The sequence below is a fragment of the Pituophis catenifer genome, unplaced genomic scaffold (genome assembly GCF_029215685.1).
Source record: "Pituophis catenifer annectens isolate HBS135680 unplaced genomic scaffold, rPitCat1.0.hap2 SCAF_1, whole genome shotgun sequence".
NCBI lineage: Eukaryota > Metazoa > Chordata > Lepidosauria > Squamata > Colubridae > Pituophis > Pituophis catenifer.
Genome location: NW_027256881.1, coordinates 62,154,553 through 62,168,407, shown reverse-complemented (window position 1 = coordinate 62,168,407; position 13,855 = coordinate 62,154,553). Strand labels below are relative to the sequence as shown.

At 34.5% G+C, this 13,855-nt stretch overlaps 1 protein-coding gene across 2 annotated transcripts in view; it reads left to right on the top strand.

Annotated features, from left to right (window-relative positions):
* The window catches only part of BIRC6 (baculoviral IAP repeat containing 6), a 152,338-nt gene that overhangs the window by 48,786 nt on the left and 89,697 nt on the right, over window positions 1-13,855 (top strand). For both annotated transcript variants that reach the window (XM_070932506.1, XM_070932505.1), the window contains exons 30-37: window positions 3,175-3,394; window positions 3,797-3,930; window positions 4,408-4,545; window positions 8,472-8,599; window positions 9,247-9,378; window positions 10,490-10,705; window positions 11,719-11,902; window positions 12,934-13,089. In XM_070932506.1, the coding sequence (XP_070788607.1) occupies window positions 3,175-3,394; window positions 3,797-3,930; window positions 4,408-4,545; window positions 8,472-8,599; window positions 9,247-9,378; window positions 10,490-10,705; window positions 11,719-11,902; window positions 12,934-13,089 (1,308 nt within the window). The remainder of the gene's footprint in view (window positions 1-3,174; window positions 3,395-3,796; window positions 3,931-4,407; window positions 4,546-8,471; window positions 8,600-9,246; window positions 9,379-10,489; window positions 10,706-11,718; window positions 11,903-12,933; window positions 13,090-13,855) is intronic.

Sequence of the window (13,855 nt, the reverse complement as noted above, 5' to 3'; positions counted from 1 at the left end):
TTCAAATTTTGGTCATGTGAAAAATGATTTTTTTCAGTGCCTTCAACTTCAGTCACTGAACAAATGACTACTGTAAACAAAAGACTACCTGTAAAGTTAGACCGTGAAAATTTGTGATAATAGTCATTTCATAGAGAGAATAGGTTTATAAACTACTCAAAACAAAAATAATGGATTGCATTAAGAACTGATCTATTGCAAGAAATTATTTCAAGCTGCCATCATTTTTAATAACATCTTGATATTTAGAATACCTTCCAATTTATGATATATAAATATATGGACTTTGATGGTGTAGCATCTTTAACTGGGAAATGGCCTAAATTTTATTCACAGACAGGGCTCTTGTGATAAGTCAGTCAAAAGACTTCCAGATAATTTGCAGTAATGCAGAATTAATTAAAATGTAAATAATAAAATAAAAATTTAAAGGACCACATTAAAAAAACAAACTTATTTCCTTTCATGTGAATGTGTCATTCAGTTTGATTTCTGCCAAGACATGTCAACCAAAATACTTTCAGGTGATATCTAAAATGCCTTTATTCAGGAACTGGAAAGAAATCTTCACTACGGGGGTGGGGGTTGTATATATTTTATTTGCAATTTTCCTCTAACAACAGACATATTTTGTGGACAGTGTATTGACTGGGTCAATATATTTTTTACACAGGGCTAACAATAATAATACAATTAAATATACATAATCTTTGTCTTCCAACTTCTAACCTTAATATGCTCATTGTAATTATAATAGATTCTTTTATGTATCAATATATATAATACTACTTTCCCAATTTGTACTTATTTCCCCCCCCCCCCCATTTGTTGGGGTTCTTCTACATTCACATCTTTGCCCTTAAACAATATCATTCTCTCTTTATGATTCTTTATCATTTTCTCCATAAATATATTTAAAAATCAATAACATTTCTTCATACAATGTATTTGTTGACTGCTGCTGAATCACTAATATTTTAATATTTTAATATTCATAATTTCAATATCTCAATTTTCTATAAACACCAATAAAACAAATTATTAATAAAATTTAATCAATCCCGGGATTATATCTCTAAATCTCCTGAATTTATAGTCCTTGAAAGCTATAAATTTCAATATATTTTTACACACTGTTAATAATAATAATATGTTTAAATATACCTAATCATAGTCTTCCACTTCTTAGCCTTATAATAGCCTTTGTGATTATAATAAATTCTATTATATATCCATATGTGTGCTGCTATTTTCCCAATTTATACTTTCTACTTTTTTCTATTAGTTTTTAATACAATCACCATATTGCAAGATATTTTATTCTATCAATCATCTCATAGCCTTTTTAGAATTTTATTTATTGACTTTTTGGTAACTTTTTTATATTTCTGTCTTGGGATCCTATACTTCTTTCTAACATTTTTACACAACTGAATATTCATACATACTTTTAAACATCACTAACATTTCTTCATAGAACTTTATTGTCTTCGGTTGGGTCATTTTGTACCAATTTAATATATTAAAAATTACTCAATATACCTCTAATATTCCAGTATCCCAATATCTAAAAACTCCAAAGAAGTTATTAGTAAAATTTAGTCAATCCCAGAATTATTCCTCCAAATCCCCTAAATTACTATTCCTTAAGGCCTATAAATAGATAATTTACAATCTTTATAATTTTCCAGTTTAACACCTTGCCAATTGTTCAAATTTTAAAGTCTTTTTTATCTTTTCTTTCTTTTTTTCCTTCTATCACCTTTCTTCTTTTGCCTCATAGAATGTTCTATCAAATAGTATTAGTAATACAATTCCAAATTGGCCCACTAAGTTCCCTCAAGTCTTTCAAATCCACCATCCAGTAAACAGTTTCAGTAGATTTTTAGTTATTTGCAATTCAGTTTGCTTAAAGATCTTCAAAAAGTTCACAAGATATTTCCAAACATCCAAGTCACCTACTGAAATAGAATCAAGGTCAAATGGCCTTCCAGATTTTATTTACTTTCACTCCTTTTCTTTGTGTATCTTAAACAATTATCACTTTCATTTAAGTTCCCACGCTGCAGTAATCTTCTTCCTCCAGTAGATGGCTCTCCATCAATTAAACAGCCTGTGAAAAAACAACAGCTGATTGTCAACTGATCAGTGGGGGTTAGAAATATAAGTAAAAAAAGCAGTTTCTCCCAATAATCACTTTTCAAAGTATTATTAAATCTTTTCCAGGCTTTCTATATTTTAAAGTTTCTATTAAATATTTCTTTCACATCTGGGTCTTTAATCTTTCTCTTTCTCTATGTATCCAATTGCCACTTTCTTAACGTTTGGAGATTTTTTTAAAAAAATTATTTTACTTGGGTTAGGTCTCTAGAATAAAAGTTGGAAGTTGTCTCACCCAGTTTCAATGCTCTGTCCACGAACCGCTCCAGCACAAATCTTATTGTCCCGGTTGTCACAGCTTGTGACTTGCCAAAAATGGCCATCGTCCCTGCTGCCATTCGGGAGAGCTTTCTTCAGACCTAACGAGGAAATTGCAGTTTCCTTGTGGTCAACGAAGCACCTCTCCTTCCTTCACCACCCCTCCAGAGCGGCTTTGACTCCATAGGGTCTCCTGACATGCAGATACTGGCTGGTTTTCATGCAGCTCGGTAGAACTCCGCTATTTTCTAGCCGTTCTCGCCACGACGCCAACCAGTCTTCTTCACTAAGTCTTAAATGAGTGAGGGAGATCTAATCTACAGGCATAAGAAAGGGTGTGTGTGTGTGTGGGGGGGAGAGAGAGAGAGAGAGAGAGAGAGAGAGATCTTGATGTGTAAAAGCAGCTTCTGTATTTTTTAGACAAGTATCCATGTGTTCTGTTTTTTTAGTGATTCACCTTTTCATAAAAATAGAAGACGAAAGGTTTCTAAATCTTCTAAATTAAATAACTGATAGCATATTTAACTTTTTACTATATTGTAAATCACTCAAAGTTGCAGTATTATGAGATGGGCAACATAGAAATTTAATTAATTAATACAACAGAAACCTGTGAGACTGCTAGTAATATTGTCACTGCTGAGAGATAATGTCTTAAACAAACCTGTGTAATCTGTATTCACTTCTAGACTCACAATCAACTAAGCATAGGATGGGTTTTTTTCCAATCTAACATACTTAATTCCTTTTTTTAAGGGCACTCTGTTCCTGTGGTTTTACAAAGTACATTTAATGCTCAAGCCTGTGAAGAATTATTCAAGCACTTGTGTATTAGTGGGACTCCCAAAATACGTTTGCACACAGGTCTTTTACTCGTTCAGCTATGTGGAGGTGAAAGATGGTGGGGACAGTTTCTGTCAAATGTCCTGCAGGAATTGTATAATTCAGAGCAACTTCTTATTTTTCCACAAGACAGGTACTTTTCACATTACTTTTAATATATCATCAAGCAGCATCCAGTCTATATATTATTGAAATATAGAAAGATAAGAGGGGAAAAGCCTTATAATAATTGTAATAATTTGCAATTGTAATAAATGAAGATCATCATCATAATTAAGTCTGTAAGTGGTTGAAATATATTCTTTTCGTATTAGGATCTGCATATTGCTATACATAGCCTATAATGTACCTTCAAAAAAAATTTGTCATCTGTATATTTAATGCTATCAGTATGATTTAGTTCTTTATGCCTGAAGAACAAAAGAGAAATAAATGATTGATTACCTAGGATCAACTTTTTTTTCTCTCTTGTGAAGTATTGCTACTTATTAAAGAAGCCAGGAATACTTTTAAACTACTTGCTTTTTATATTTAGGGTCTTCATGTTGCTTTCTTGCATTGGTCAAAGATCACTCAGCAACACTGGTGTCTTAGAAAGTTTGTTGAATCTCTTGGATAATCTCTTGTCTCCTCTTCAGCCTCAATTACCTATCCACAGATGCTCAGAAGGTACCATACGTTTCTAAAATAATATTAGATTTAAAAAAAAGTCAGTCCAACACTGTTAATATAACTGTTTTATGCAGGATTGTAAAATACAGTCCAGATCACAATTAGATGGAAACAGACAGATAACAGAAAACCTTAATTCTTGGCTACCATCTATTGGTTGTCTGTTATGAGCTGGGCTTTTTTTTTTTTAAGCCCATGCACATGAGCTTTAGAAGGGAAAAAAAATCACAGACAACCATTGCACACTAATTTGACTGAATCTAATTTCAAAGCATTCATTTTAGGTATTAAAATTTATTCCCAAGTAGTTGAGCAAATAATTTCTTCATGGTTATCAAAGTTTAAGCACTCTTTTTTCTGCTTTTCTATGTAAGGAGAAGAGAGATATGTAACCTATTTTGAGATTCTGGGAAAAAAATCTATTAGTATATTTTGTCTTAATAATTTGCCTAAACAAATTCTCTTATTTTGAAGGCGTTCTGGACATTCCTATGATTAGCTGGGTTGTAATGTTGGTATCTAGACTCTTAGACTATGTGGCAACAGTGGAAGATGAAGCAGCTACATCTAAGAAGCCTTTGAATGGAAAAGAGAGAGAAAGATTCTTGACAGGTGTAGTATATACTACTTAAGATGGTAAAACATATTAATGAGCATATAGTACCTGAAAAAGGGCAGTCATGTTTGCATAGAATAATAAACTACAATTTTTGATAAATCTTATTGTAAACAGCTATGAACTTGTTTGTCAGGCATGAAAGATCAAGTCCACACGTGAAGGTCCAATTAAACTGACTTATTGTTAATCATCCCTTTGCACAGGAATCTTCTCAACTAATGGTTAGCATCTGCTTGGGGTTAAATAATAGAATTTGGGTGGGTGGGTGGGAGACTTACTTTGCTTGTAACTATGTAGGGATTCTAGACTGATCTCTCTTTTAACTCCACCCCCAGGTTTTGCCACTCCTTTTACAATCTTTTTACTCCATTCAATCATTGTCTAATTAGTCCAATGGCTAATCTAACCATTGACACAGTGGTGAAATCCAATTTTTTTTACTATCGGTTCTGTGGGCATGGCTTGGTGGGCGTGGCAGGGGAAGGATACTGCAAAATCCCCATTCCCATCCCATTCTGGGGCCAGCCAGAGGTGATATTTGCCAGTTCTCCAAATTACTCAAAATTTCCGCTACCGGTTCTCTGAACTGCTCAAAATTTCTGCTACCGGTTCTCCAGAACCTGCTGGATTTCACCCCTGCATTGACACCTTGGAATATTACTAGAATTGAAGGTCCTGCGCTGTTGTTCCAAAACAAAATAATCTTAATTTTCCATTTTAGAGAGAACCAGCATCCCAATCTCAGATACTGAATTAAGCATTCTGCTGATTAGCTATTTGATTAGTTCAATACTTGCAATGGCAAGTAGAAAAAATAGGTGTGTGGGGGGGAGTTGTGTGTGCTGGACATCCTTGCTCCTCAGTCTAGGAGCACTGTTATTGTGTTGGAAAAATTATTTATTTGACAAATTTCCAGGGTACCATTTGTTCAGCAATATAGTAACTTTAAACAATTGTTGAACAAATGTCCATTAAACGAGTACCTGTAATAACCAACACTTTGCATTGCACTCAGAAACCAACTGGTAATCAATTCAGCTAACATAGCAAAGGCTTCATGTGGACATAGTGAGGTTTGCCTGTCACTGCTTGGGCTGCCGCATTCTGAATCTATCATTTTTTTCTAGGACAGTCCATGTAGAAAACATTATTGTATTCCAACCACAAGATAACCAAGGCTTGACTGTAAGGAAAGCCTATCAATCCAGAAATGAGCATAACTGGTGCAGAAGCTGGATTTGCGGTAATGCCACAGGTAGTACCAGCTTCTAAAGCAGAAACTGGAGAATCCAGGAAGAGCCTTAAATTGCAAGCTCTTCACTGGCCAATACAATCCCATTCAGGATCAAAATTAGAACTCTCCAGAACTAGGAAGACCATGCATTTAAAGTCACACCATCTTGCCAGGGTTGAACCTGAACCTGTTTCTCCCAGTTCAGACCCAAACAGCTTCTAGGTCCTGCAACAAATTTCAGAATCATCACTTGGTCTTGTTCTTCTGTTTCTAAATAGGCTACAAAGTGAAAATCAGAATGTCAAATACTTGCAAGAGTAAACATTGTAAAGAATAGTTTTTAGTCACACCCTTCTAATCAGTTCTTCGGTATTTACAAATAAATTTAACTTGTTCCATAATATTCCCAGTGTTCGTTAACAGTTAGACAGAAGTAGGAATAAAGTTTGGTGGGACTTGTCTATTCACAGAATGACTGCCAAGATACATGGCCACTCAAAAAATACTGAGTTACTGTAACACAGCCTGAGGATTTTTTCCACCAGCTGCTATTTTCTCAGGTTGCTCTTTACCATTTTACTATTTTTTTTCCTGGCCACATTTCCAGTATCTCTCCATTTCCAAAGAGAAAGCCCTGAGCAACAATCACCTACTTTCATTTTCTCAGATTATCTATAGATCTGTGTCATATTTGGAATTATTCCTATAAGAATATTATAGTCCAGCTTCATTTCTGTCCATCTATCAATTTATCAACTGTTCATCTGTTTAAAAAAAATGCTTTAATAATCAGACGGGGCAGGAAACCTGCTGTATGCCAAGGGACATACCTGCAGGCATATTAATTCCCTTTGGATTAAGCCATTAGGGAAAACATAGGGATGGGCAGCACTTGATATCCAGAGCTGAAAAGGTGATACAAAGTAGCAATAAGTGTATACACATTTACTTTTAAAGAAAGGTTCTTCTTTTCCTGGAGTAAAGCAGTAACTATGCAATCCAAGTAAAGTGTATATTTGAGTTAAGGAGTTACCAACAGTTATACCCATGTCTAGTCCACTTTTTTCCTCCTTTCCTTTCCTTTCCTTTCCTTTCCTTTCCTTTCCTTTCCTTTCCTTTCCTTTCCTTTCCTTTCCTTTCCTTTCCTTTCCTTTCCTTTCCTTTCCTTTCCTTTTTTTCATTATTCAGGATAGAAATCCTTCCTGCTTGAATAAATAAGTATGAATAAGGGCTGGGAGAGTCTTTTGGTTTGGGATTTTGTTCACTAGTGTTTGCTTATAATTTTATATTATAGAATAACAATTGACTGTCATTTATTTACCTGTTTGAATTGTTAGCCTGCTTTTCATTAAAATGAATTTCAGAGTGGAGTGCAATAAAACTGGTGGTAATCATGCAAAGTGACAAAAGCAACAACCATAAAGCAGCATGAGCCACACCTTAAATAACACAGCAGCCCAGGTTTAAGTTGAAGTCTGGGTTAGTAGGCTTTTAATTGACATAAATGCTAGCTGCTGTTTTCTCCCTTCCCCTGCCATACACGTTTCAAAAAATTCTGGAATTGTATCATACGCTTTGTAGTAACAGATCTATGGTTCTCAGATTTTTGGATAGTTTTCCAATGGTTTGATTAAAAGATACAAACTTTCAGTTAAGTTTAATTTTAAAATATACAGATTATAAAGTAATTGAATAGATTCTTAATAAAAAGAAATATTTGGGATCTTAATTGTTACAAAGGAATGTTCTAAGCTTCACTCAGTTTCAGGCTGATCTGAGGTTTTACAGGCAGTGCCAATCAAGCAGTTCCTGTTCAGTTGCCTGTGAGATGCCATGAAGTACAGGTTGTTCTTGACTTAACAACCACAATTGAGCCCAAAATTTCAGTTGCTAAGTGAATTTTGCCCCATTTTATGACCTTTCTTCCCACAGTTAAGTGAATCACTGCAGTTGTTAATTCAGTAACACAGTTGTTAAGTGAATCTGGCTTTCCCATTGATTTTGCTTGTCAGAAGGTCACAAGAAGGTTATCACTTGACCCCGAGACACTGCAACGGTCATAAATATGCACTGGTTTAATCATATGACCATGGAGATGTTGCAGACGTCATAAGTCTGAAAAAACGGTCATGAGTCACTTTTTTCAATGCCATTGTCACTTTGAACACTCACTAAATGAAGTCGAGGACTACCTGTACACTACAAAACGATTCACACTGGCTCTGAAAATGCTGGTGAAATGTTAGGATAATATAAGATGAGGGCAAGGTTATTCAGCCTGAAAGCTTATCACTGGCTGATATACACAGATTTATTGCATAGGACTTCCTTTCTCATCTGATTTTCTTGTGCAACATTTAATGTCTTTTTTGCTTTCATTTTAAAAAAGATTTACTTGTTTGTTTGATCATTCAGTTAACATTTCATTTTTAAAAAGCCCTGTTTTGAAAGATATAAACTAGCTGTTTCTAAATACTGTCTGTGGTCCTTTCAATGAAGCTAAATCAGTTATTTTCCTAGCATCCATAACAATAATTCAATCAATGTTTGTACCCTTTAACAAACTAACAAAATACTTTTTTTTTCTTTTTTCAAGATACGTGTACTGATTTTCGTGTGTATATGTGGTCTGTGTGTAAAACATTGACTACCAAATTTGAAATATCATTTTGTTTTGCTTTTCAGGCAATCAGTGGAGTTTCATTAACAATAATTTACATACACAGAGCCTCAATAGATCTTCAAAAGGCAACAGTAGCTTAGATAGGTTATATTCCAGAAAGATCAGGAAACAGCTTGTTCATCACAAACAGGTAACTTCTAGCTCATATTAATGATTTTCTTTTTTCCCTAAATTATAGGAGGATATTATGCTTTTGAGATGCAATTCATGTTTTATATTCAGAGCAATATTTTATAAGTTAGGTAGCATATAGCTGGAATGCACTGAAGCAAGTTAAAGGAAATTCCAGTTGCCTGACTTTCCCACAGCAACCATGAACCTAACTGAAAGTGTGACTGATACTGACAATATAATAATTGCAGACAAGGGATCTAAGGAAATCCTATGCGTGCCCTGCAGGGTAGAATCAGAGATTTCCACCATCTTGGTAGAAGTTGAGTTCACATAAGTCTGAAACTTTGAAGGGAGTAATGTGAGAAACCACTGTTCTATTTAACTTGCTCATTATACAACGTTTGGAAAACTTGACAGTGAGGACAAACACTTGGCAAATATCTGGTCCTATATATAGTGTTTGAAGCCTCACCAGTTTCTGCAACCTTAAATCTGTTACTGAAACTGGCTTAGTAATTCAGGTCTGTTGGCAGCCTGTTAAAGTTTTGTAAATATAAAAACTAAAATTAAAAAAAAACTTTAACTTGACCATCCTATGAAAGTGCATATCTATTTTGCATTTTATTATATACATTTTTATATAATGTTAACATTTTCTTTTAGCAACTTAACTTATTAAAAGCAAAACAGAAGGCTTTGGTGGAACAGATGGAAAAAGAAAAAATACAAAGCAACAAAGGATCATCCTATAAACTTTTAGTAGAACAGGCAAAACTAAAGCAGGCCACGTCAAAGGTATGATGTTCTGCAATTATATTTATTGTCTCGCGCAGAAATATCTTTTTCTGCAAATTAAAAATATGTTTTGGGTTCATTTTTTCCACATATGATTTTGTTATGCCTCTTAAGGCCTAACTTGTTTATTCAGCTACCTGCTATATATCTGGTTTTAGAACTAATCAATTCTAACATAGATATCTGTTGATATGTATGTGTGTGTGTATATATTTATATACATATACATATACATATATTATAAACTGCTTTCTAAATAATGCTGTGGGTTATTCACATCAAAATACTTCCTTATAATAAAAAATTAAGATTAAATTAGAATATTTCAACAATTCTCCAATTGTGCTCTTTTTTGAGTCATCAGAAAAGGTGCATGGGCTGTATCCAAATAATTATGCTACTAAGTAAGGGCAAAGGAAGTTGGAATTGTCTTTTTCAAACAACTCCCCTTCACTATCCATTCTTTTATTATGTGGTATAGGATGCTCTTCAAATAAAATGGTGTTTTTATTAAGCACTTTTTGGTCCACAGAATTGTCTGAAATAGTTTTGGCTATCAGTTTCAGTTATTTCTTTTAGGAATATTTATTTTTGTATTTTTGAGGCAAGTTGTACAAAGTTTTGAGAAATCCTCCCTTGAAGTCCAATAATCATACATTATGTTTGTGTTTTCACACCATCTAATCTAGATAGTAATATGTTCCAATTACTATCCCTTACTGATAAGACATTAGGTTTATCCAGTGTCTTATCCAAAGGGTTCAGTGTGATAATAGTTGAGTAATAGTTTATGTAATCAGTTAATTTGATTCTTACAAGAATTATAAATTTGAAAACAACAAATGTTGTGCTGTGATTTAGGAAATAATCTTATGTATGTTTAGTTAAATAGACATGTATTTATTTGGACTAATTGTGTAATATTGTAATCTAAGGCTTACATAAAATAAGAGAACTCAATGTTTTTTTATTTCTTTTTGATTGAAATACTGTGTTACTGATACTAGTGATTTATGTGGTGGTTGTTTTTTCCTTTGTGAAATTATCGACTCATATGATTCAATGAATAGTTGAATAATGGCAAATGTGTTTGTGTTTATAATTTATGTAGCACTTTAAGGATTTGATACGCTTACGACGGACTGCAGAGTGGCCTCGTTCTACGTTAGACACTGAAGTATCAACTGCAAAAGAAACTCCAGAAATTGAGCCCCTTCCATTTACATTGGCACATGAGCGCTGTATTTCAGTAGTGCAGAAACTGGCCCTCTTTCTGTTGTCAATGGATTTTACTTGTCATGCAGATTTGCTGTTATTTGTATGCAAGGTATGAATTATGCAATGCAGTTAATAGAAATAAATCTTGAAGCTTGCATTTCAGTACGCTAGGTTGGATCAGCAGTTCTCACAAAATTCTTTCCCAATAATTATTTGTCATCTAAAAGTATGATGACTTCAGCCCCTTGAGGAAGAAATAATAAAATAGCATGATTTGAGATGATAAACATTTTAAAACTATTGTTTTGATCCCGAGGAGTTTTGCTCTGGTAGGATTAGATTTCAATAAGTAAGTTTCCACAAGAGAAGGAAGCTGGTTGTTGGGCTTTAGATATAATTCCATCAATATGGTGTACCTTTTCCTAGCTGTTGTTTATATAAAATCACCTGTTTTTTCTCAATCCTCTGTGCTGAAGCAAAAGCTGTGGATTGTATCAAATAGCAGTTTTGCTTTACATGAACCTTTAATTTATGCTAACCAGAGCACCTAAATTTTGCTTCTTTCCCCCTCTTGACTTAGCCTTCAGACTTAGACTAACCCTCAGACTAACTCTCAGAAAAAAGTTGCCATTGTGTTCCTGATAACTGGCAAAAATCTGAATCATTATAGCATAAAAGTGGTGGGAAATAAACCAAAATTTTGTTGGGAGTTTTTGAAAGTGTTCACTTAGATAGAAACACTGTTGGTTACAGCACAATAACTTTTAGTAATTTATATTTTCTTGTGTTATAGTTTTCAACTTTGCAATTTCCAAGATAAAATTAAAAATAAAGAAATTAGAAATGGGGGAGGGGGACTCTTTATATTAGAACAACTTCCCCAACTACAGACATCAAACTAAAGTTACATATACTCTCAAACCAGAAGGATTATCTTATTTCTTCTTTTGATCTATCAATATTTCTGATATCATTCTAAATTCCTTTACCATTATTTATAAATACATGTGTAAATTACAATTGCTAAATATTCAAATCTTTATTTTGTAGAAGTGTTGTGTTCTCCATAGATATGAAACAAGTTGCGGCAAAGAGAATTTTGTCTACCTGTTTTTATTTCAGGTTCTTGCTAGAATTGCAAATGCAACAAGGCCTACAATTCATTTGTGTGAAATTGTGAATGAAGCTCAGTTAGAAAGGCTGCTACTGCTTCTGGTTGGAACAGACTTTAACAGAGGTGATATCTCTTGGGGAGGAGCATGGGCTCAATATTCTCTGACATGTATGCTGCAAGATATTCTAGCAGGTTTGTTAAAAATTATATTTTATCTATGGAAAATGTTTTGGTTACCTGCAGTGGGAACAGTGAAGGAGTAGTAGTTAATTAATTAGTCTTGAACTATATCAAAGACAATAAAATAAAGGTAAAATAAAGGAACTAATTCCATGATAAAATAGATAAAAAATGCAACAATAAAATATGTATGTGGTAAATAGAGAAAAAATATTTCGTCTGTATATAATATCCCAATTTGTTTGGTATAACGGGCTCTTAGCTGAACTGCCTTCTCTATACATCATTTTATAATACGGTAAGTGAGGGAAGCACCTATGTTTAGTCATGGAATCTAGCACCTCAAATCCTGCTCCAGAATAGGCCCTTCATAAGAATCACATCAAATTCATTGGCAGGTATTTTTCCACATTGGAAAATGGCTTCATTCTTAGCCAATCAAATTAAAGGTCTATTTTTTGCCAATAACTCCATGTTTCCTTGGATACTGATATCCAGGACTCTGTTTGAAAATTTCCTTTGCCTGGGAGGCGGTTGAGAGTAAATATTGGGTGGAAAACCCATGCTATGAAACCAGTTTGGTAATTCAGTTTATGCAGGAGATAGGCTAAGCCGTACTTAAACTGTTCCACTAAACATATTTTGGGTAGTCTATCAGGGCCCATTGAATGGCTTCTCTGCCAATAGGTTAAAAACTATTTTAACTAATTATTGAGTGACTGTATGGAATGAAAACCTGCTTCTGCTCTGACCACTGAAGCTTACATGTGCTTGTCAATTCCCAGTATGCTTCTTTAAAAAATGGATCTGAACTTATTCCAGTGAGGAAGCTTTTGTAAGGCCACACAATTCCACACCATACCTCAGCATTGGGACTATTTTTTGCCCTAAATATTTTCAATGTGGGAGGGGGGTGCAAGTTACCTCGGTAATTATATTTAGATTAGATAATCTTTTGGTACATGTCTCAGCCTCCACCAGGCTTCTTTTAAAAATGATACCCATCTTTGTCTATACCAGTAACTCTTCCTTGTACCATTCAGGAGAACTGTTGGCTCCAATAGCTGCTGAAGCCATGGAGGAGGCTGCAGTAGGAGAGGAGGCAGGAACTTCAACTGTAGATTCAGATGACGCTCTTCAGCAGTCTGCAGCTCAGTTAGTGGAAACTATTGATGAGCCTTTATCACATGACATTACAGGTAAATCAATATAACTTGCATAATGGCATTGAATTGTTTAAAACTGTTCTTTTTTTGCTTTGGCAATTCTGCTAAACATTCTTGGACTCCAGTAGTTGTTGGGAAAGTATACAGTTCTGCTGGTGTCAAGTAGTACTAAGCAACTTTAGTACTCAGCGGCTAAAAAGCTACACACAACCAGGCAGCATATAAACGCCACACACAAAATAGCCCAAAGCACACAGTCTGCTAGAGAGAAGTTCCCTGAGGATGGGCTCCAGCTCAAGTCTGAAAGCTCAGAAAAATAAATCTCTGGTCCCGATGACCAACCCCATATTGGATTTTGCAAGGTTATTCTGGGACATATATATTTGCCTTCTAAGCTTGCTTGTTTTCTTGCAGATATTTCGTTAACCTAACTAGTCACCTAACATCACCAGTGCTAGTAAGGAGTGTGGTTTGCTGTCAGTTTATATTCTGGTGCCTTGCCTGCCTGTATGGGTGGAGGTGGTCTTAGAGATTCTTTGGTTGGGCTGTTTACTGATGGCCCTTTGGCAGTTTTTTGACTGGGGTATTGCTTATTTGATTGTTGGTCTGAAGTTAACCTTGAAATTAATCTATGCTGATCTGAATGCTGATTACTGGTGGAGAGGTGCTGGAGTCTTTTTCTCTTTTGGGCTGGTTGATTATCTCTTTTGCATAGTTTGCAATGCCCCAATCAATAAACTGCCAGTAAACAAAAGCAAAAAGGTTAGCCATCACTGCTCTAGAGTGTATAATGTAAGCC